Source organism: Chrysemys picta, chromosome 2, assembly GCF_011386835.1.
Source record: "Chrysemys picta bellii isolate R12L10 chromosome 2, ASM1138683v2, whole genome shotgun sequence".
NCBI classification, from domain to species: Eukaryota; Metazoa; Chordata; order Testudines; family Emydidae; genus Chrysemys; species Chrysemys picta.
In genome coordinates this window covers 192,499,621-192,524,372 of record NC_088792.1, presented here as the reverse complement: position 1 = coordinate 192,524,372, position 24,752 = coordinate 192,499,621, and the positions used below count along the sequence as shown (strand labels likewise).

General features: G+C 38.8%; 1 protein-coding gene across 6 annotated transcripts in view; it reads left to right on the top strand.

Annotated features, from left to right (window-relative positions):
• Positions 1 to 4,412: 4,412 nt before the first annotated feature.
• The window catches only part of LOC101946620 (beta-Ala-His dipeptidase-like), a 32,448-nt gene continuing 12,108 nt past the window's right edge, over positions 4,413 to 24,752 (top strand). For 2 of the 6 annotated variants that reach the window (XM_065582022.1, XM_065582020.1), the window contains exons 1-11: positions 4,413 to 4,458; positions 10,448 to 10,470; positions 10,925 to 11,032; positions 14,097 to 14,240; positions 15,128 to 15,290; positions 16,731 to 16,813; positions 16,906 to 17,103; positions 18,507 to 18,591; positions 21,066 to 21,226; positions 22,606 to 22,770; positions 24,532 to 24,673. In XM_065582022.1, coding sequence (XP_065438094.1) covers positions 4,428 to 4,458; positions 10,448 to 10,470; positions 10,925 to 11,032; positions 14,097 to 14,240; positions 15,128 to 15,290; positions 16,731 to 16,813; positions 16,906 to 17,103; positions 18,507 to 18,591; positions 21,066 to 21,226; positions 22,606 to 22,770; positions 24,532 to 24,673 — 1,303 coding nt within the window. In that variant the 5' untranslated portion in view covers positions 4,413 to 4,427. Of the gene's footprint in view, positions 4,459 to 7,088; positions 7,291 to 9,248; positions 9,289 to 10,447; positions 10,562 to 10,924; positions 11,033 to 14,096; positions 14,241 to 15,127; positions 15,291 to 16,730; positions 16,814 to 16,905; positions 17,104 to 18,506; positions 18,592 to 21,065; positions 21,227 to 22,605; positions 22,771 to 24,531; positions 24,674 to 24,752 lie in introns of those variants that run through there. The other 4 variants (XM_065582021.1, XM_024102122.3, XM_065582024.1 and 1 more) reach the window with 4 other exon arrangements.

Genomic DNA, 24,752 nt, shown 5'->3' with positions numbered 1-24,752 from the left:
ATGGCAACAAAAAATTTATCATACATTAGTCTCATAATATTAGGTCATTACAAACTTGCCTGTGCCTTTAAGGAGCTATTAGACATACCTTCAGTTACTTTATCCTTTTAAAAAGTGGAAGTCAAATCCTAGTGAGGTAAATAGAAAGGAGCATAAACACTGCCAAATTAAGTGTAAAAATTTAATAAGAAAAGCCAAAAAGGAGTTTGAAGAACAACTAGCCAAAAACTCTAAACGTAATAACAAAATGTTTTTTAAGTACATCAGAAGCAGGAAGCCTGCTAAACAACCAGTGGGGCCCCTGGACAAAAGAGATACAAAAGGAGCACTTAAAGACGATAAAGTCATTGTGGAGAAACTAAATGAATTCTTTGTTTCAGTCTTCACAGCTGAGGATGTTAGGGAGATTCCCAAACCTGAGCCGGCTTTTGTAGGTGACAAATCTGAGGAATTGTCACAGATTGAGGTGTCACTAGAGGAGGTTTTGGAATTAATTGATAAACTTAACAGTAACAAGTCACCAGGACCAGATGGCATTCACCCAAGAGTTCTGAAAGAACTTAAATGTGAAATTGCGGAACTATTAATTATGGTTTGTAACCTATCCTTTAAATCAGCTTCTGTACCCAATGACTGGAAGATAGCTAATGTAACGCCAATATTTAAAAAGGGCTCTAGAGGTGATCCCGGCAATTACAGACCGGTAAGTCTAACATCAGTACCGGGCAAATTAGTTGAAACAATAGTAAAGAATAAAATTGTCAGACACATAGAAGAACATAAATTGTTGGGCAAAAGTCAACATGTTTCTGTAAAGGGAAATCATGTCTTACTAATCTATTAGAGTTCTTTGAAGGGGTCAACAAACATGTGGACAAGGGGGATCCAGTGGACATAGTATCAGAGGGGTAGCCGTGTTAGTCTGAATCTGTAAAAAGCAACAGAGGGTCCTGTGGCACCTTTGAGACTTGTACTTAGATTTCCAGAAAGCGTTTGACAAGGTCCCTCAGCAAAGGCTCTTACGTAAATTAAGTTGTCATGGGATAAGAGGGAAGATCCTTTCATGGACTGAGAACTGGTTAAAAGACAGGGAACAAAGGGTAGGAATAAATGGTAAATTTTCAGAGGTAACTAGTGGTGTTCCCCAAGGGTCAGTCCTAGGACTAATCCTATTCAACTTATTCATAAATGATCTGGAGAAAGGGGTAAAAAGTGAGATGGCAAAGTTTGCAGATGATACTAAACTGCTCAAGATAGTTAAGACCAAAACAGACTGCAAAGAACTTCAAAAAGATCTCACAAAACTAAGTGATTGGGCAACAAAATGGCAAATGAAATTTGGATAAATGTAAAGTAATGCACATTGGAAAAAATAACCCCAACTATACATACAATATGATGGGGGCTAATTTAGCTACAACTAATCAGGAAAAAGATCTTGGAGTCATCGTGGATAGTTCTCTGAAGATGTCCATGCAGGGTGCAGTGGCAGTCAACAAGTGAACAGAATGTTAGGAATCATTAAAAAGGGGATAGAGAATAAGACGGAGAATATCTTATTGCCCTTATATGAATCCATGGTACGCCCACATCGTGAATACTACGTACGGACATGGTCTTCTTATCTCAAAAAAGATATACTGGCATTAGAAAAGGTTCAGAGAAGGGCAACTAAAGTGATTAGGGGTTTGGAACGAGTCCCATATGAGGAGAGATTAAAGAGGCTAGGACTTTTCAGCTTGGACAAGAGGAGACTAAGGGGGGATATGATAGAGGTATATAAAATCATGAGTGGTTTGGAGAAAGTGAATAAGGAAAAGTTATTTATTGTTCCCATAATATAAGAACTGGGGGCCACCAAATGAAATTAATGGGCAGCAGGTTTAAAACAAATAAAAGGAAGTTCTTCACACAGCGCACAATCAACTTGTGGAACTCCTTGCTTGAGGCGGTTGTGAAGGCTAGGACTATAACAGGGTTTAAAAGAGAACTAGATAAATTCATGGAGGTTAAGTCCATTAATGGCTATTAGCCAGGATGGGTAAAGAATGGTGTCCCTAGCCTCTGTCTGTCAGAGGGTGGAGATGGATGGCAGGAGAGAGATCACTTGATCATTACCTGTTAGGTTCACTCCCTCTGGGGCACCTGACATTGGCCACTATCTGTAGACAGGATACTGGGCTGGATGGACCTTTGGTCTGACCCAGTATGGTCATTCTTATGTTCTTATGAACCTTAGAAAAAAATATCTCACATGCTTATGTTTTTCGTTGCTTAGTTTATTAAATAAGCTTTTCAGGCTAATAAAAGAAATTGCAGGAAGCTTTCTGTCACCTAGAGATAAGCCAAGTGTCAGCAAGATAACACCTCCTTAGCCATAACACCATGTTTATTACCCCAAAAAGTGTTAATAGAAACTCTAAATGCTGCTTTTGTAATTGCTATTTTTCTAAGTCTATATTTTAAAAATATGTTAATTGAGATTTGTGTTTTGCACAAAATATTTAATAGAAGTTTTAATTGCCAACTACAAATGCTACAAAGACAGGTCATAACTCTAAGAAGACAAACAAATCCAGAAGAGCATCTTTCAAAGAACAGAACACCTCCCTTTGTTTAAGATACCAGTTTTTTGGTATAACTGCAAATCTAACCTCAAGAAAATAACCTTGTAAAAAACATTCCTGTTTTAGGAAAAAACACTCATTGTGTAAAGGAATGCAAGGATGATCCTTATTTAGGATACCTCAAATTGGAATGTAAGGATGTGTTATCAGAGCCAAAAACAGCACTAAAAATGGGCTTTGTCAACCCTTCTTTTCCAAGAGAAACCACAGTTCAAAACCCACAAAATTCTTATGGAATATAATTCTTTTATTAACACTCTAAAATCTTTATTCTGAAACTTTAATAATGGGGAAGTGTTTTGAAGAAAATGTTTATTTCATAAATGTTGAAATGGCAAACGCTTTGAGGATGTATGTTCAGAAATATTTTGTCAAAATGCAAAGCTTATAATGTAATTTCCTCATATCCTTGCTATGTGAAGGGTAAAATCTTTTATGTACCAGCCTGAAATCTTGCTGACTAAATTAATAATGTGAGAAACTATTTAGATAGAGAATATTTATTAATGGGGAATTAATTAGCAATATGTAAGCAACTCTTCACCCAACTCAGAAGAACAAGGATCACCTCTTCAAAACTTGTTGAGAAGAGAAAGCAATCATAGACTTTAAGGTCAGAAGGGACCATTATGATCGTCTAGTCCAACTGCCTGCACAATGCAGATCACAGAATCTCACACACTCACTCCTGTAACAACCCTCCTAACCTATGTCTGAGCCACTGAAGTCCTCAAATCATGGTTTATAGACTTCAAGGTGCAGAGACTCCTCCAGCAAATGACCCGTGCCCCACCCTACAGAGGAAGGCCGAAAAACCCCAGGGCCTCTGCCAATCTGCCCTGGGGGAAAATTCCTTCCCGACCCCAGATATGGTGATCAGCTAAACCTTGAGCATGTGGGCAAGACTCACCAGCCAGACACCCAGGAAAGAATTCTTTGTAGGAACTCAGATCCCACCCCATCTAACATCCCATCACAAGCCATTGGGCATATTTACCGCTAATAGTCAAAGATCAATTAATTACCAAAATTAGGCTATCCCATCATACCATCCCTTCCATAAACTTATCAAGTTTAGTCTTAAAGCCAGATATGTCTTTTGCCTCCACTACTCCCCTTGGCTGACTGTTCCAGAACTTCACTCCTCTGATGGTTAGAACAGTTTATATCCATTTGTTCTTGTGTCCACATTGGTACTGATCTTAAATAATTCCTGTCCCTCCCTGGTGTTTATCCGTCTGATGTATTTATAGAGAGCAATCATATCTCTCCTCAATCCTTTAATAACTATTCCAGTTTGAAGACTCTCTTTAAGAATTATTTATTTTTAAAAGGCTTTGAGAACTAAAAAGCTTTTCTATAAAGAACAGGAGTGTTTGGACTCTTTCAGAACAGAATTTCAATTCCTATTGAACCCTAATGAAACTGAAGAAATATCTCAGAAAATAGGCTGAGTGAAAAGAGTTAAAGCTCTAAACTTAAAGATGGTGGGAGAATCTCCCAGCAAAAAGAAAAACGAAGTATAACTGTCAAGAAAGAATTACAACTCTAACACATATAAGAATGAACAAATTACATATTTATAAGATGTATAAGAGGCTCCTAAGAACAATCCAGGAAGGTACTGAGCCAATGAAAAGATGACAGCGGCTAATTTGGAATTTGCACTCTCTGTGCCTCCATCCACAACTTTACAGCACTCATCAATTAATCCTGTCCAGCTATACAAGCAAGCTGCCACAGCCAGCTAAGAAGAGAACAGCCTTGCAGCAGCAGTGAAAAGGCAACCTTCAACCCCCAATGGACATCACCAAGACTTCGACATGGAGTAGTGAGATGAAATAACTAAACCATTACCACGGGATTAGATTTGAAAACTCTTGTAATGATTTTATTGGAATATTGACATGCAATTGTAACTGAACAGTTTCTCCTGATAATTACCAAATGGGTTAGATCATGTATTCCTGGAGAGAAGTCAGGGGCTAAACATCAGTAAACAGAAAAACAGTGGGATTTAACTGGATTTAAGATTTTTGGCTTAAGACAGATCTGTAGATGACTTTTTCTAAATAACTGGTTTAAATACTTTATTTAATTTGTTTGGATTTTAGTTGCTTACTTTTCCCATTTTAAAACTCTTTTAGCTTATCAATGGTAACCAAGCAGGACTCACCTGACCTTAAACAAAATTATTTTGCCCATCTATAAACAGTTTTCAGTTATCTAATGATATATTAAGATTGAACCCTCAATCATTTTGGGAAATAAGACCTTGGCCTCTACTTACCAAGAGAAAAGGGCCCCACCCAAGCCAGGTCTCCTCTCAAAAGTGTAATCTCTGTAGAAAAACTCTCCACAGAGAGACATCCAGAAGAGATGGTAATAGAAGTAACCTTTGTTTATCATTTGTGTTTTGATTAATGTTTTCTTTTACTTTCTTTAACTATCAAATAGCCAAGGTTAATAATTATGATCATTTGCTCAGCACAAATTGTGCTGTCCTAAATAATTCACAAATTGTGCTGTATGTAAAAAAAACCCTTTGCCTAAAATAGTGAGAGTCACATGCCTGTCTTGGCAGTAAAAGATAACTAGTAAGAGCTGGCCTGCCATTTCTTGTTTATCTAGACTAAATATTTTTAGTAACTTTTGGGATAAAATTACTTGGCACTCAACAATTCCTCTCCCTTTCCCTCCCTCCCCACTCCCCTCCCCTCGTTTGCTCTCTGTCTTAAACTTTCAATCTAGAATAAATGGGTTAGATCATGTATTCCTGGAGAGAAGTCAGGGGCTAAACATCAGTAAACAGAAAAACAGTGGGATTTAACTGGATTTAAGATTTTTGGCTTAAGACAGATCTGTAGATGACTTTTTCTAAATAACTGGTTTAAATACTTTATTTAATTTGTTTGGATTTTAGTTGCTTACTTTAAAAAAAGTTTTTTTTTCTCTTAATTAATTGGCCTCTCAGAGTTGGTAAGACAACTCCCACCTGTTTATGCTCTCTGTATGTGTGTATATATATCTCCTCAATATATGTTCCATTCTATATGCATCCGAAGAAGTGGGCTGTAGTCCACGAAAGCTTATGCTCTAATAAATTTGTTAGTCTCTAAGGTGCCACAAGTACTCCTGTTCTTCTTTTTGCGGATACAGACTAACGCGGCTGCTACTCTGAAACCTGTCAATCTAGAATAAATTCTTAGGCCAGAGTTGCTTCCTGGGAACCAGGCACTGATGTTTGGGCTGAGATTCCTGAAAGAGGTGTTTGCTTGCATGCCGTTTGTGACCCCCTCTGTCTAGGAGTGAAGTGTACAGAGTGAATAAACAGAATTGCACTAAGAAAATATGCAGACACTATGTCACTGTTTTCTTTTCCAACAGGAAACTTACCTGCAAGGCCCCAACATCTGCTACTGCTCAACAGAGGGGCAACAGTATTATACCCATTTCATAGCTGAGTAAATGAAAGGACAGAATTGTTAGTGAAGTGACATGCCCAAGTGTAAGTTGGTAGCACAGCTAAGAATAGAACTCTAACTAGTACTGAGCTCTAACCATCCAATCACACTTCCTCATTCAGTTTTCCCTTAGGACTTGCTGAAGTTTGGAACTCTGTGTATTCTCTCTCCAGTCCATTTAGCAGATCACTGAGTTCTCTAACCCAGTGGATTTTGGGCTGGGAGAAGACAGTAAAAATCATTTAGTCCGCTGATATTTTCCTCTCCCTGTGCATGCCTAAAATGCAGCTTAGGTTCCTCAAACCCTTTTGATTTCATTAGAACTTCTACATATCTTTACAAGTCTTTAATCTCCTTGAGCAACAGAGTTTTCTGCTCTTCTCTTTAGCTGGCATTTTCAGGCTTTTCAATGTGTTTCTGTCATATCAGTAATTTAAAGCAGTTAAAGAGCCTTTAATTTCATATGTTTATACTGGCAAAGCCCTTGGAGATGCATTCACTGTTTGCAGCATTTCTCCAATGTCAACTTTTCCTGTGCTGTTTGTTTTTCTTCATCCTCTGCAATCTGGGGAGCTCTGTGCTGCATTGTTGTGAGTTTAGGCTAATTGCATTGGCAACCACCTAGGGCCAGAACCTAAACAATAATTTCACACGAGAGAATTTACTCATGATTATTTTTGACCAACTTAGTGGCGAGAAAGAACCTCCTGCCACAAGACTCACATGAAATAATTGTGTAAGAATATTATAACAGGGTTACATATCTTAATAAAAACGTTCTCTTTATAGTAAGTCCAGACAGTTGAGGAAAGGAAATACCTCTTCATAATCTGTCTCAAATGAACCATAAGAATTGGGGTTTAGAGGAGAGATTTATTCCCTGGGTAAACTGGTATTAGTCAAGCAAAAAATTAATACTGTTATCTCCAAGTTGATCATGGCAACGTAGGTATTCTGAAACTAAGTAAATGTGACAGATGTTTGTTCTACAGATATCGTTAACAAAATATTTGGAGAGACTAAATAACTAATGGTAATCAAGAGAGAAAGGGGGTGGGAATGGGTTATTGGACAAGAGTCTGCTGGAACCTGAGATAAAAGGAAGTCAACACAGGTCAGACTGTTACCCTGTTACGACCACCCCTACCACCAATGCACTATTGAGACAATTTTGGAAGCTGCTCCATTTCACAGCCATGGTAAAACATTTCCTGGTTCATTTTTATACTTTCTTGTTGTTGTTATGTTGCATGAGATAATTATGCTACAGCCTAAAGAGAGTTTGAGCATTTTTGAAAAATCACAATATTTAGACACCAGGAGGGTATTCTGTTTGGGGAGCCCCAGGGCACAGGAAGAGGATGTTTGAGAGAGTCAGACATTTTGCATTTAGTTACAAATGTCCTGTGTGGGTATGTGTGCTTATATAAATATATGTAAAGAGTGTGATAACATTGCAGTTTTGGCAAACATAGAAGCACTATCGTTAAAAGCAGAGAAAAATAAAAGAGAGAACTGAGCATGCAAAGAGCAAAATGACTTCAAAGGAGTTTAGGGAGGAATTAAAGCAAATTTTAAAAGGCTCAATTGACTTAATAATTTTATAGAGAATTAAAAGAATTCCAGACTTCCTAGGTTAAAAGCAATTTATCATAAACTTAGAGAAACTTCAGCTCTTCAAGGACCCAGTCTTGTTCCCACTAAAGAATCAATGAAAATTTTGTCATTTTCTGGCATCAGGATTTGGCACCGGTAATAGAAATTTCAACAAGAAAAGCTCTTTTTTTTCTGCTAGGAAAAAAAAGCGTGAGCGCAGCTACTGAAACAAAATTAACAAGTAATAGTAATTTATATAATACTAGTGCTTACATCACACTTTCCATCCATTGATTTCAAAGTGCTTTACAAAGGAAAGTAAATGACCAGTCTAAGCCATACCATGCTGAGCATGTATTAACCTTAAAGAATATCTTCTGATTCCCCCTCTTCACAATTTTCAGAGGTCTTGATTGTTTACTTTTTTAAAAGCCAAATCCTGATCCCAGCCAAGTCACTAGCAAAACTCTTATTGAATCACAGAATCATAGGACTGGAAGGGACCTTGAGAGGTTATCTAATCCAGTCCCCTGCACTCAAGGCAGGATGAAGCATTATCTAGACCATCCCAGACAGGTGTTTGTCTAACCTGCTCTTAAAAATGATGGAGATTCAACAACCTCGCTAGGCAATTTATTCCAGTGCTTAACCACCCTGACAGGAAGTTTTTCTGAATGTCCAACCCAAACCTCCCTTGCTGCAATTTAAGACCATTGTTTCTTGTCCTGTCCTCACAGGTTAAGAAGAACAATTCTTCTCCCTCCTCCTTGTAACAACCTTTTATGTACTTGAAAACAGTTATCATGTCCCCTCTCAGTCTTCTCTTTTCCAGACTAAACAAACCCAATTTTTTTCAATCTTCCCTCATAGATCATGTTTTCTAGACCTTTAATCATTTTTTGTTGCTCTTCTCTGGACTTTCTCCAATTCGTCCACATCTTTCCTGAAATGTGGCACTCAGAACTGGACACAATACTCCAGTTGAGGCCTAATCAGTGCGGGGTAGAGCGGAAGAATTACTTCTCGTGTCTTGCTTACCACACTCCTGCTAATACATCCAAGAATGATGTTTGTTTTTTTTGCAACAATGTTACACTGTTGACTAATATTTAGCTTATGGTCCACTATGACCCCCAGATTCCTTTCTGCAGTACTCTTTCCCAGGCAGTCATTTCCCATTTTGTATGTGTGCAACTGATTATTCCTTCTTATATGGAGTACTTTGCATTTGTCCTTATTGAATTTCATCCTATTTACTTGAGACCATTTCTCCAGTTTGTCCAAATAATTTTGAAGTTTAATCCTATCCTCCAAAGCACTTGCAACCCCTCCCATCTTGGTACCATCCGCAAACTTTATAAGTGTAATCTCTATGCCATTATCTAAATCATTGACGATATTGAACAGAACTGGACCCAGAACTGATTCCACTCGTTATGCCCTTCCCGCATGAGAAGTGGGAACACAATTTGATACAGAGTGAAGAAGCCAAATGACGTTCAACTTCTCTGTCTCTTATTTATCTTGTAAATAGCGCCAAGTGTGCAGACAGCATTTGAAAAGAAAAGCCAAACTAATGAGTCCCTTCCACTTACTCCAAGGTACTAATGGTAGCTCAATAGCTTAGGTCCAATACTTCTCTATGCTTTTCATTTTGCAATAAATAAAGGCTGACTCTTGGGATTTGGCACAAATTACACATTTTGTAAAGTTAAAAACAGCAACAAAATGCTTAGAGCTGAGCTGAAATGCTTCTTAATGAGATAAATAATACTGGGTGAGAGCCTAAGTCAGTAACTGAACTCAAGTAGAGTGGAGCGGAAGGGGCAACAGGGCGATAATGGTACCTTCCTGCATCACAGCCACCCAGCACCAGGGCAAGGTAGGGCTGCACAAGAGTGGCCCTAATTTATGCAACTGGCATAAGGTCCCTCAGGGCTGTTCCTGAGCTCCCTCAGGGACCTCACCTCATTGGGGGATAGGACATAGCTAGAGCTGGCTTCTTCCATCCCCCCTCCCTTCCCCATCCTTTTTAAAATCAAAATTGGATATTTTTCTAAAACATATGCTCTAGGTTACACAGGAATTGTTTCAGGGAAGTTCTATGGCCTGTGTTGTGCACCCCCAACATGCTCCCTGCCTCCCTCTTTTCCTTTATAAAGGGAGCGTTTGGGGAGAGGAGGTGGGAGATGGGAGGCACAGAAGGAAGTGGAGTTTTCCCCGGCACAAGGAGAATTCTCAGATGGCCACCGCTGGTGCATTACGGCTCTTTTGTGCCACTTACTGAAGAATCTGGCTCTAATGTGTGTAGATTTTATGGGGCAGATTCTCGCCTATACTCTGGCTCCCTTTTACCAATCTGCCAGTGCAAAGGATCTGTAAAAATAGCAGGTCTGATTGTATAGGGATTCCTTGAGCATGGGGGAAATCCCTGAATGAGGTAGGGTTACCATAGTAGTGCTTATACCACTCCCCATTCATAGCTCCCTGGCTTTGTAAAACACCCGGCTGCACCTTTATTCATCAGCTTTCAGAATGTCCTCAGTGCTCCTCTAAAGCATCCCCAGAACATTAGCCCCACAAAGGTGCTATAAATATATTTTATCCTCTGAGGCTGAATACAGACCTATAAATACAATATGTACTTAAAAAAAAACATACAGCATCTGAGATTGTGGAGTGGGAATCTGAGATACTAATTGTTGTCATACTGGCCATTCCCTCCCTCTATTAACCCAACATCTTTCCTTCTTTCTGCAGAATGTGTCAGCTGCTATCATCAGGTGACTGGAGCTGTGATGCTACAGTGATCACTTTAAAAGTTTCCCCATTTTGTCCCACCAGTCTAAGAAATACACTCAATACCTAAAACAGGTGATACCACTGTGTCATGGATCCACAGGATTGGTGCTGTACTCCTAGCTTTTGAACAGTCTCCAGGAGGAACAGCTTCAGTGTAGCCAGACCTCCAAGGGGTCCCACTCTGCCTTCAGGGGCTTCAGCACTCCTGTTTCACACTCTGAGCTCTGATTATTAGGGACCAAGAATGTAGCTAGAACTGGAATAACATGAAATAAATGTCTTTAAGCACTACCTGACACTGGTATTAACTAAGTTACCCAGGTCATTCTTTGCAATGGCAATATATCTTCCTGGAAGCACACAGACTGAGCATTGTATAAAGTCTGAGAATCAAAGAATAAACTTGTTTTACAACATTTCAATTTTATTTTACAGACTGCCCTGGTGCTTGCCATATTGTTCATGTCACTTACTACAGCAGTATCTGTGCCTTCAGATAAAATATTTCAGTATATTGAAGAACATCAAAATGAATACGTGCAGGTAAAGACCATTGCTGCACAGTAAAAATGTTTGCAATGTAAGTTTCTAGTCGTATGAATTCTCAAAGTAGGTTAGACTTTAAAAAATAAAAAATAAATCCTAAAATGGTTCAATTAGTGATCATAGCATACTTGGTATTTTACTTCTGGTCATCGTATTCTTTGCTCTTTTTGGATGAAAAGTGATATATGTATATATGCAATGAACTATTTTGGATAATATTTCATATGATTTTCATAAGAAAGTAGTAGCAATAATAATGAATACCTAGTTCTTGTATAGAGTTTTTCATCCTTAGATCTCAAAGTGTTTTACAAAGGAGTAAGCAGACTTATATGAGTTTTCTGTTTCTTTCAGCTAATAAACTTTAGCTTTCTAAAAGTACTACATACGGGGCAAGTATTTTTTAACAATAAATAGGATAAGGAATCAAAAAAGGCCAAAACCTCACCATTGGAGTTTTTAACCTAAGTAAGATATGCAACATTTTTCCTAGGACCCAGAGTGTTCCGGGCATCTATAATAACAGAATTTATCACAGAATGCACCCTTTGCCAAACCGTTACTATACGTTTGTGTTCTGGAATATAAAGTTTATATACTGTAGTGCTCATGATTGTGAAGATAACCTTGAAAACCTGAGTTTTGTGTAAAATGATTCAATGTTGTCTTCCTCACTCTGCAGCCAGCCTGAAACAATACCTCTGAACTGACCTGTTCATTTCCAGTAGTTGTTGACACGGAAGCCTAAAGATGACATTTTAAATGTTGAAATTAACTATTCTGCTACTCATTATTTTAGCAGAAACATCCAGCTAAAGTTCCTCATCTAGTCCCTACCCAGCTACCAAAACTTCTAGCTTCTCCCCTGACAACTTCTACTATGCAGCTATGCACTGTGAATACAAAAAAAGCATACCATATTGGTAACTGGAAATGTGGGGACAGTTTAAAATAAAGGAATTAAACATCAAAATAAATAACACAAGGGACACTGTACTGATTTAATAAATCATTTTCATATTTAATGCATTAGAAAGCTAAATTTCAATGAACCTGCCATAAATTTACAGGCTAAATGTTAAAATATGACATCATAGGATTCCATGGTTGTAGCTTCTTAGAGCCCACTTTTAAAACCCTAATTCACACTGAGTTAGTACCTTTCTACATAGGAATTTGCATTTATTTCAACAGGACAACTGGTGGAGCGAGTTACAACCCAACATGAATACATTGGCCAGAATTGGGTCCTCCTTGATTTCCATATGAAATGTGTTCAGTTTACAAATAAAAAGATTCTTAATACATTTTAAATAAATGTCAGCTTTGCAAATTTTATCTGGAATCTATGACTTAAACTGAGTTCTTTCCTTCAACATATCATCTTCAGTGATAAAGATTCTAATGACAAATTTAGGCCATCACTGACCCCTATACAACCTCATTGTTTAGGAAATATGTCCCCAAGAACACCTTTGCAAAACCATTTCCTTCAATGGATTTGTATAGGTGCAACTGTTTGGAATTTAACAAACAAACAATTCTACTGATGATGCACAAGAAGCAGTAGAATTCAGCTCTATCTCAACTGCATTGGCTCTACAGTGCTATCATTAGTGAAAAACAATAGAAACTTATTATTGCCACTAACAACAACAAAGAAGACCCTAAATACACATAAGGAACAGATTTCTGGAGTAAGAATGTGCCATTCATCCATAATCAATTTGCAGAGTAGAACCACATTTCAATTTCTTAGCTTTCTTAATTTGTTTAACCCACTTAGGTCCCAATGCAGGAATGTTCTGCCTAGGAGAGAGGATCCTGTATCCATGAAGAGCTCATTGCAGGATTCAGGCCATAGTTGATATTTAAAAGCTATGTGAATGAGGATAGAACAATGAATGTGATTGTGAAGCTGTCTCGAGTAGCTCACGACCATGAGTGCCAGCCTCAGGGCAGACTGTCAGAAAGCAGGGCAGAAACCCCAAATTAGTTGTATGTCCTCCAATTTGATTTCAACCAATCCAGTCTCAAATGTGAATTCCTAAAGCATTATAACAGTTATATCATGGAGTCACAGGCAGACTCCTGGCCATTCCAGTCTATCTTGACACCCAGGCAAGCTGGAGTATGTGATAGATGGCCGTTTTACATCAAAGATCAAAAAATATTCAGGTTACTCCTAGTCCCAAAGGACCAGTCACTTACCCCAGGTAAATTGTACTCAGCTCTCAAACCAAGGACAATGCCTGTAGCCAGTCCTGTAATAAACTAACTAAAGATGTATTAAGTAAGAAAAGAAATGAGAGTTATTTATGAGGTTAAAACAGGAAACATACACACACAAATGAGTTACAGTCTTAGATTTTAAAAGGTAATATAAGCGTCTATAATAAGCAGCTCTATTTGTCCCTTAGGGCTGACCCATGCAAGGCAGCATGGAGATCTCTTGCTTATGTTTAGGAATCTTTGCCCCTCAGAGTCTAACCAGCATAAAGATCCAGATCTCCTTGTCAAGGATTTTTATCCCCTTCACCCCAGAATCCAAACTGATAGAACAAGTGTCGGTGCCTGGCTCCTCTTCATGTAGGTGAGGAGGGCAATCAACCAGGTCTTTGTCCTCTTGATGCCTTACAATGGCTCATCCGGTTTCAAAGGCCCTCTTGTCTGCTGGACCAGCACTTTACACTAATTAATGCTTCTTTTCCTGTTTGGTGAGTTACATAATTACAGAGGTTTACACTGAAAACACTCAATATAAATTTATACCAAGCATTGTCTAAGCACTATTGTCTAAGACAATTTGTCTAAGCACTAAACACATTCTTATAACACTAATATCTACTTTATCTATACTAACACACCAGTAAGCCAGACTGGTTTCCAGGTCTGCATTTGTCAGTGTTCAGTGAGGCCCTGGGCCTTGGCATTAGCTGGCACCTGGTCTGTCAGCGTCACAGTGATGTTTTCAGGTAACTTTCATTTCAGAGGGCTGTAACATCAGTTTAGAGCGATACACTGCATGTAGACCATCACCTTCAATTTTCTTATCCTGCAGAGACTCAAAGATTGGGTGGCCATAGAAAGTGACTCCAATGACCCTGCAAAGAGACATCTGGTTATAAACATGATGCTTTTGGCAGAAGAGAGGATAAGAAAGTTAGGTGGAACAGTTGAGATGGTAGATCTGGACATGCAAGAGGTAATACATTTTCACTGTGTTTTCAGGATACAAATCTAAATATCTATAACCAGCTTTTGTCTAGTGATATAACTGTGTTATCTAAGTGCTGTACAAATTAAGAAGCACACCTATAAAATGGGTTACCACTGTAACTGTAAGTATGGTTTTTCTTTGGCTTTTGCATCAATAAATAAAATGCAGACTACAAAAAAGGCCTCATTTTATATACACAGGACCAATAGTGTAATCCTGGTGTATTAAGTGACCAGAATTTAAAGGGCCATCATCAACTTTAAAATCCCGTTTACGAGGCAGGGGAGCCAGTGAGCTATGAAGATCCTTTCCTCCCCTTTTTCAGAGGCCCAGAAGAGGGGATGCCAGGAAACAACAGGAAACATAATTTCTGTTCCTGACCCCCGAGGCTTAGAAGAAGTAGAACTGGGTGTCGGTGGAAGCATCTGCCTCCTAGCACTACAGCTTCCAGAACTTTTCCTTATCCTCTTAAATCCGAGGCACTGCACACACCAGTGATGTTTTTAATGTTATGTGACTGGAACTAGGACCAACCTCCTGCAACAAAATGGTTTGCACGTCCCAAAGACCATTTCTTATTTTGTGCTACAGCTAGCATTGTTACTCTTTTGCTGCATATATAACCATTCACTGCTCCAGAAAATTATATATTCTTGCATAATAGCCTTAGGATGTAGATTCTAGTCTGCTTTTATATAGCAGTCATTCTAAAATTATTTTTACAAGGACAGAACTAAACAGAAGACATTCAAAAATCAAGACAAGTAGGATCAAAATCATCCCTGGTGCAAACTCCAGTGACTTCATCATCTATAAATGCATGTTTTGGAAGCCTCTATCAATGTATATAATGAAACTCTGATTTATTTTAGCTACCCAATGGAAACAAAATCTCTTTGCCACCAGTTATTCTGGCAAACATCGTAAAAGATCCAAAAAAGCCTACCGTTTGTTTTTATGGGCATATGGATGTGCAGCCGGCAAAAATTGAGGATGGATGGTCAACAGAGCCTTACATATTGACAGAGAAAAATGGTAAGTGCTTGAGCTGCTTGAAAGCTTTCAGCAACTGGCTTATCATGTATACAGTCAGACCCTTTATCCTAAAGCAGCTTCTCTACCATGAAAGAAAAAGAGGAAGATCATTCAAATAACATAGAAACAAATAATTCTGTTCAGGTAAAATAGAAAACCTTCTGGGAAATGCCTTCCTTGTCTGTGAATAGATGTTCCACTAAAATCCTTTGAACTTTCCCCCCTTATATGCAAAAATAAGCACTTGTCTTAAAAATACAGATGCATGGAAGATCTTGCGCCAAATTCAGATTGTATCTTGCACATATGCCGACAGCAGAAATTTGAGCTGAAATTCTGAATCCACAGAAGCCATAGGAGTTTTGCTATTGACTTCAGTATAGCCAGGATTTCACCTGAGGTGTCCAAATGGGGTATAACTTTTGTGCCTCACTACCAGTTCCTGTCAAACACACAGAATCCATGCTCTGCTGTTCCTCCATGGCTAGAAAAGCAGGAGAATTCTGGGGCAGGAGGCATGGTTGAGACATTTAGCTCCCTTGATCAGCTATTATATTCCCCCATTCAGACTGCTGATGTTCCTGCTGAGTACTCTGTATGGATGGCTGTGCTGAATTTGTGGGCATTCCTGGTCTGATCAGAATAAGGGTGCAAAATCATATTGCTTTTGTACTATTATTTTCTGCCAGTTTTGGAAGGCAATGCTGAAGACAACCTCACTTTAGCCCTTCCATTCAGCTTGTTCTAAAATTTCTCCTACTCAACTATCAGCTACCAAAGAACTTTAATTAGAAATGAGCATACAAAAGGAAGGGTGTCCAATATAAACATTTACTACAAGTAAATATGGACGTTGCACTTATTACAGTACAAATCCAATAATGGAATTTGGAATAGCAAAGGTTGAGTACTCCAGCTACATTTTGAACATCGGGGGATAGCTAGTCCTAGCTTCCGGAGACCTTGTTATTCAAATATGATTACTTTTTCTACAGACCACGTAGAGCTCTGTGTTACATATACAACCTGTCAAAACACTATTTTAGTTGTATGCAAGATCATAAATAGAAGGAGGAAATACTATGGAGTTTAAAGATTTTATATTTATTAATAGTTTAAAGAGTAATTTTATTTTAAAAATGAATTCAGTAAAATATTGCATCCTGGGGCTATATATTTATTGGGTCCCAGTGATTTCCACATCAGATATGGTCAGCTTACAAGTAAAAAGATAATTTTCTAAAGGCCATCCTCGCAAATTCATCCTGAGCTCTGAAAGTCTAGCTGGTTTCTTTCCTACTTGTTCAGTGCACAATGATGAGAAATAAAATTTCTACAGATCAACTATGCCTCTATTACACCTGTGCAACATCAATGTCTGCACTTGCCTAATGAACTAACTTTATTAGTTATCCTAATCTCATTCTATTTGTTTTGAAGGCAATCTCTACGGACGAGGTGCATCTGATGACAAAGGACAAGTTCTGGCTGTGCTGAATGCAATTGAAGCACTTCAAAAACATGCATGTGACTTTTTCTTCCTTTATCAATCAGTTTGCTATTTGCAACTATGTAACCAATTGCTTATAAAACTTTTTGAAACATTTCCTTATAGGAACTTCCTGTTAATGTAAAGATTCTGCTTGAAGGTATGGAAGAAGTAGGGTCCATTGGGCTAAATACGCTAGTTGAACAGAGAAATAGTACATTTTTTTCTGACGTTGATTACATTGTGGTCACTGACTCCGCATGGCTCAGCAACAAACCTGGTATTACATATGGGACAAGAGGAAACTGCTACTTCTTTGTTGAGGTTAGTGCAAAAAGAAGCATGATCTTATACTCTCATTAACTGAATATTACCTGAGTATTTATCAAGTGGCTTTATATTTATCCAGGTCCAAACACTAATAGCCCTGCTGAATATATAAACTCACAGGGTTAAAGGGAGATATAGGATTATACAGTGATTCCATCTCTGTTATATATGGTAGTAATTTTAAGGCTGAACTAAAGGAATCACCACTTTCTAGTACTGGTATATAGAAATAACAATAGTAAGTTCACATATAAGCACATTATGGGTCAAATTATCCTTTCAGTTGTACCAGTGCAACCTCACTGAAATTAACTAAGAGGAGAATTTGTCCCTCTATATATTCAAAGGGCTTTACAAAATATTAGCTAATGAATTAAGGATTTTCTGTACATGCCAGTCTCCAAGGAATTTATCTGGAATCATGAAATACATAGGATTTAAGGTTAAATAGGATTTAAGGTTAAGGATAAAGCAGAGATTTATCATTGGTAGGGCTAGTGGTCTATCTTGATAAATTATAACAGAAAGTCATAGTCTGATAGCAGGGAGAGAGAAAAAGGCAGAGGTCATGAATTTATAATGACAAATGACAAAAAATAGGCCACACTATTTTAATCAAAATATATTTTTTTTTCTATAAAAACTACTTCATTCTCTATAATCTATTAGCTTAAAATGATTTAAAACTCTTATTCTGGTGCCTCTTGGTTCAACAGCAGTGCAGGAAGTTGGAAGTATAGCTCCTGCTTTATCTTCTTCAGCACTGCTTCCCTGCCTCTGCCTCTGCAAAAGGCAGCGAGGGCACCAGTGTTGTGCAGGCATCTCTCATCATGTCCACTTCCTAGCTATGTAAACACCATAATGTTTTACTAAAAAAACCAGAAATATTGTGCCATTTCATAGTAAGCCTGCCCCCAATGACAGGACAATAAAAATGGAACTGGGCACATCATTTTTGTGCTGAAAGTTTCATCCTGATTGTCCAGAAAATATTTATTCTACAGTACATGTGGAACAGTAGAAAAAATGAAAATGTCAGTTCTCATTTTTAATGCCCAGCATGTTTTTAAAAAATATGGCTCTCAAGATTGTCAGACTAGTCTGTCAGCATCAGAAGAAGTAAATGGATAATAGATTCTTTAATATTAAGTCAAATAAATATTATTTAAAGAAAGGTGCATTAGCACATTTGTTTTTTTTCCACAGTGATGGAAAAGAGAACAAAACTGCAAGCAAAACAAAAAACAATAACATATAAATTGTGGTAATATACCTAGAAATCCTGAAATGAAAATGACCATAGACTTTTCCTGTTGAATTAAACTGAAAGCTTACACAGCCTTCTCCATGGCTTGTAAAGGAAGTATCAAGTGTGTTCATCTATGCTATTTTTGCAGGTAGAATGTGCTAAACGAGACTTACACTCAGGGGGCTTTGGAGGAATATTACATGAAGCAATGAATGACTTAATATTTCTATTAAGTAAGTATTGCTTTAATTATCTATGAATAAATGTCATGTTCCAGGTCTGTCATGTTCCATTTCAAAGCATATCAGGTATTGTTCTGATGCCCACCAACTAAAAGCACAGGAATATAAAAACATGAATTACATGTACTGGGCCTGGTACTGACATTGTTACTCAGACAAAACTCCTATTAATTCTCATAAGACTTTTTCTTAGTAAGGACTAAGTAAAGAAGACTTCTGGTTTCGATCCATAGTATGCATAATTGCAAATGCTGCAGCATTTGATCCAACGGTATAATTTACTTTAATTATATAGGACCAAGTTAATTTAAATGGGCAATTCACAAAAAAAGGAACAACTCAGTGGAAATAGGGATGGCAGAATTAGGCCCATATTTATTTTAAAGCAACACCAGCAACCTGTGTTTACTTTAATGTGTTTGTAACATTGCAACCCCAATTCTGTTTGTTTCATGTACCATGTATTGGATAATAACATGAAAGGATTCTGTATTGTTAAAGCAACTATTTAAACAGGTATTGCAACTGCAGCTAGCATTCAAACTGTGTGCAGACAAACAGACTTCCTGGTGTCTCCTCCAAACTCTTTCCTCCTGCAACTTGAGCTCCTCCCTCCAAGTCCCATGGGGGTTGCTACAAGGTTTCTTACAGTATGTGGTGTTTTAACTACTTTAATGCCGTTTTAAGGTTGAGATTTTAATCAGATGAAGAGTATCTTTGTCAGTTAATAATTCACCCCAGAAAGAAATTGCACCATCCAAAAGCAGCAGGCCTAGCTCGCAAGCTAAGTGTGAAAGCAACTCTCCTTTTAGTAATAGGTAAACCTAGGTTTAGTCCAAAGGTCATAGCTTTTAAATAAAAGCATTAATCTCCAAAGAGAGGAGACAAAAAGAGACAGAGGCTTTAGGTGAATTTTGTAGAAAATGAATAAAGCAAAGAGACGCTCAGACTAGGAGATAATGTGCAGTAAAAGGACATTGAGCAATTAAAGTAATAAGACTACTGCACCAGAGATTGTGGGGAATCCACCCATCTAAGAACTAACCAGGCCGCAATCTGTTAGCTTTAAATGTGGAAGAAGATTAGGTTTATTTGCATTGGTATGGACTTTCTCTTTATGTATCCAGCCACTGCTTTTTCAGTTGCAACCTACTTTGACTCCCATTATTTATTCACCTCAGGGTACATTATTTAGGTTTTTTTCTAAAGTTCTGTGAAAGTTGAAAAGTTAAGGAGGGATTTTGTTGTAAGAAAATGGTGATGAGCAATGCTCATTCTGAGTAAAAGCACCTAATTTTATGTATCTAATCTCTGTGGCTGATAGCTGTAGAACGTTTTTAATGTGTCTATCACAACAGTATATAAGGTAACAATATGTGCACCAGGTGTGCAAATTTACATATCTACATGTTTTTCTCCTACATACATAGATTGTCCCCACTGTTAATTTATTTGTGCCAAAACAGAAACACCCACCTGTAGTTATTAAATTTTAATTATAATACTGATTAACAATACAATGTAAGTTTTCAAAGTTTGATGTACAGCACCTTGCATCTTTTTTTCCTCCATTGGGTTTCTAAGAGCCTCATGGAGATTAACTGCCCTGATCCTTCTCCTCTTCTACTCCCTCTCCTGCATAAGTCTCTCTTCAGGAGGACTTTTCCTCCAGAAGTTTGATTTACCTGGACCTTGTCAGCTCATAGGCTGCGTCTACATTACAAGCTAGGGGTGTTATTCCCCTGCTTGTGTGCATATATACTCACGCTAGCTCTAAGCTCTAAACTAGCGTGAGTATAAATAGCAGTGTACCTGGGGTTGCACAGGTGGTGGCCAGGGTAGTGGCAGCAGCAGCATAGGCACAAGTAGCCACAGAGGAGGCATAGCTGAGCTGTGCTGAGTACTTACTCAGTAGTTTCAGGTGAGTAAATATTTAGCATGACGACTCAGCTGTTCCTCCATGACTCCACTGTTATTTATACTTGTGCGTGCTCGCTGAGAGGTAATGTGAGTATGTGTACAACAGCAGGGAATTCATACCTCTGGCTCACAGTGTAGGTGTAGTCCATGTATCACAAGAGGGGTCACAAATTACTTTCTGTCTCAGGAAAAAGTGTGGTGCCTTTCCAATCCCCGCTGCTCCCAAAGACCACAATTCATTTTAGGACTCAAATTTATATCTCCCATATGACAGTGCCTTGAGTTGCCACTAAATCACAGCTGTAAATAAATGGTTAATTGTTACACATATACTTAAATTAGGCTCAGAAAACTACAGAGCTTGAAAACTGCAATTATAAGTGACATTAAAATATAACAGTAAGGTCAATATTAAACATGAAAACCATCTCTGCAGAGTTTTTACAGACATTTTTTGTTGCAGATTTCTGTTGTCCCTGCAGTGCTTATTAGACATGAATCTTCTTTTTCTAGACCAATTAAAATTCATTTGGATTTTTCTCTAGACACCCTGGTAGATTCCTCTGGTCATATCCTGATCCCTGGAATTTATGAAGCAGTAGCTCCTCTCACTGAAAAAGAAAAGAAACTCTATGAAGGAATTGAATATGACCTGGACCAGATTATGGCCAAATATGGAATAGAAGAGTTTCATAACAAAACTAAGGTATATGTCACATTTATTTTTATATTGGTAATAGAATTTTCCTTCACTGGTTTCAGGCTTCTCAGTTGGAATAATAAATCAGTCATTACTAAGTCAGTGGGGTTCTTTCCATTGACTTCAATGGGCTTTGAATCAGGCCCTAAAATCAGGGGTTCCCTCAAATCTCTCAATCTCACCAGTGCTGGGACCCTATGTGTGTTACTTGTCTTAGATTTTAGCAAGCTCTTCAGGGCAGGGACAACTACTTCTATATGTATCACTAACACAAGGGGACCCAATCAAGATTAGGCCCTTTGGACAACGTGGCAATATAAATATTAAATGACGGTGGTCAAGAACAACTTTTGCTTTGTGATAGGATCACAGATTGCCAGAATTCTACCAACAAAATTCTGTTCTCGGTTGAACAGCTATTTCAGTGGGGGTTTCACCCATATAACTGAGTGCAGAATTTGGCCCAACCGATAAGTCTTTTATTTGCTAATACACCTATCTCTTGGAAAAACCTGCGTAATCCTTATAGTACCCACTGCAAAAGTGACACCTTAGTTAGCAAAGAGATAAATGGTCATGCTCTGTGACTAACATAGAGTAAGGATTTGGGTATCCCAATATATAAAACTATGGACTATATATAAAATAATTAATATATAAAACTATTAAAGACTGTGACTCACCTAAGGATATGACCCCTTAAAAATACATTTATTAACTAAAATATTGGTCACTGTTCTATTTTTAATGCCACTTATGTTTTTCTTCCAGTTGACATATGTAACATCCATTATCATTCATGGAAGTTGTGGGCCCATATCACAAGGAAATACACTGATTGGGCATTCTGAAGATGCAAAATTAGTATAAAATCTGTATTTCATGTGGTGTGGTTTGTTCTGAATGCTCATGACTGATCTGATATCATATAAAGCACCTTAAATGTTGAAGCTAAGATACCTACAAACCTAATATTTATATTTGAGATACTGTACTTTCACTGACTTGCTTTGTGGGCTTGAGAAAGATGAATTCTATTCACTTCTATAGTGGCAATACTATAAATGTTTGAAAGCTGGATATTTTATATGTAATAGATATTATGGTGTAATAAATGGATCTCTTTCATTTTGTTACAATGAGTTACCTTTAAGAAAAAACAAGCCGTGGAAGATTTGGCACAGTCAATCTCTAGGCAGATTTATATATAGCACACTTACATACACAAAGAGTGGTTTTATGTGGAAATAATAATACTGAGACTGCTTGTCTAAGAATCATACATGCAATCTGTTATTGTGAAGTAACATGAAGTGCTAGCTAATTACAGATTATTGTTTAATGCCTCCTCTGCTTTAATATATTTACATTTTTTACATCTTCAGGAAGAATTATTAATGCAAAGATCACGCTATCCATCTCTTTCCATCCATGGAATCGAAGGAGCTTTTTCTGCACCTGGAACTAAGACTGTAATCCCTGCAAAAGTAACTGGAAAGTTTTCAATACGTGTGGTGCCGAACATGGAGCCTTCTGTAGTAAAGAAACAGGTAGGATGGTGGATCCTTCCTTTTTTAATTCCTCCTATACCTGTTTATTGCATTCACCGACTTCAAAATGAATGAGTTCTGCACCTGTGAGCTTAGCAGCAAGTTGTTTCTTGGCTACATTTTTGATACTCTGTCCCCTCCTGAGCTGCACTTTGTACTGCTTGGTTGTAGCTGAGGATCTGAGTTTCTGCTATATAAGAAGAAACTAATATAGGGGCATGTATGTCTCCAAGAAGAAATATGATAAAAAAGAACATGTTAAAAATGTCATACTACAGTTTCACTATCTATAATGTACCTATCCCAACAACAGAATCTAGATGTAAATAATATGCGGTCACTCCATATCCCTTTGGCTGCAAATTCAAAAGCATCTATCATTTTCCAAGATCAAATACAAATGACAACCATCAGATTCTGACAAAACTATGGTTTGGTCCCAGGGTTAATTAGGGTTACCATATTTAACAAATAAAAAAAGTGGACCCTCCACGAGGCCCTGGCCCCGCCCGTTTCCCACCCCAGCCCGCCCCAACTCCGCCCCTTCCCCGCCCTAACTCCGCCCCTCCTCCCTCCCACTCCCAGCCACGCGAAAAGGGCTGCTCGAGCGCTACCGGCTTCACGGTTTGCCGGGCAGCCCCCAGACCCTGCGCCCCCAGCTGGCGCTTCCCCAGCGCAGCTGGAGCCCGGGAGGGGAAGCGCCCAGCCGGGGGTGCAGGGTCTGGAGGCTGCCCGGCAAACTGTGAAGCCAGTAGCGCTCGGGCTTCGGGCAGCCCCCATGCCTCCGGACCCTGCGCCCCTGGCCGGGCACTTCCCCTCCCGGGCTCCGGCGGCGCAGAGTCCGGAGGCATGGGGGCTGCCCAAAGCCCGTAGCGCTCGGCTCTTAAACAGAGCCGAAGAGTCAGGGGAGGAGCAGAGCCGCCGCGGCCGGAGGCTCTGCTCCTCCCCTGACTCTTCGGCTCTGTTTAAGAGCCGGGCTGCCCGAGTGCTACCGGCTTCGGGCAGCCCCCATGCCTCCGGACCCTGCGCCGCCGGAGCCCGGGAGGGGAAGTGCCCGCCGGCGGCTGGGGTCCGGAGGCAAGGGGGCTGCCTGAAGCCCATAGCGCTCGGGCAGCTTGGCTCTTAAACAGAGCCGAAGAGTCAGGGGAGGAGCAGAGCAGCTGCGGGAGGGGAAGTGCCCGGCCGGCATTTTCCAGGACATGTTCGGCTTTTTGGCAATTCCCCCCGGACGGGGGTTTGATTGCCGAAAAGCCGGACATGTCCGGGAAAAACCGGACGTATGGTAACCCTAGGTTAATCAATCTCCACTTACTTCTGAATAGGTCCATTGACAGCACCAACAGATGAAGATCTCTGCATCAGCCGGTATAGGAGTAGAGGGTTGACAGCAACAAAAAACCAGCATAGCTGGAACTCCCTTCCCACGCTATCAAAATTTCACTTTCATTATGTGTCCAAGCAGTGAGATTCTTGAGCTGGATTCTTATTTCATATCTTGAATGTGCAGTGTCGTTGTAGCTGTGTCGGTCCCAGAGTATTAGAGAGACAAGGTGGGTGAGGTAATATCTTTTATTGGACCAAATTCTGTTGTTGGTCCAGTAGAAGATATTACCTCACCCACCTTGTTTCTGTAACATTTTGAACATTGCAGTTGTGCCTCTGACAAGTCAGAGTTTTAAACAAATGCACACACAGATGATTTTTTTCTCTATGTACTGAATTAAATAAATATTTTCATGTCACTACAATTATTTTCTTTAGGTGACTGACTATCTGAACAAGAAATTCACTGAACTGAACAGTCCTAACAGCATTAAAGTAACCAGTAGCATAGGAACAAAGCCCTGGCTATCTGACATAAATGAACCTCAGTATTTTGCTGCAAGGAAAGCAATTAAAAGAGGTTTGGTTGTTTTATAATATGTGGATTATTTGGTACACAACTATGTCACCTTTTGAAAGTATTATCCATAGAAATGAAA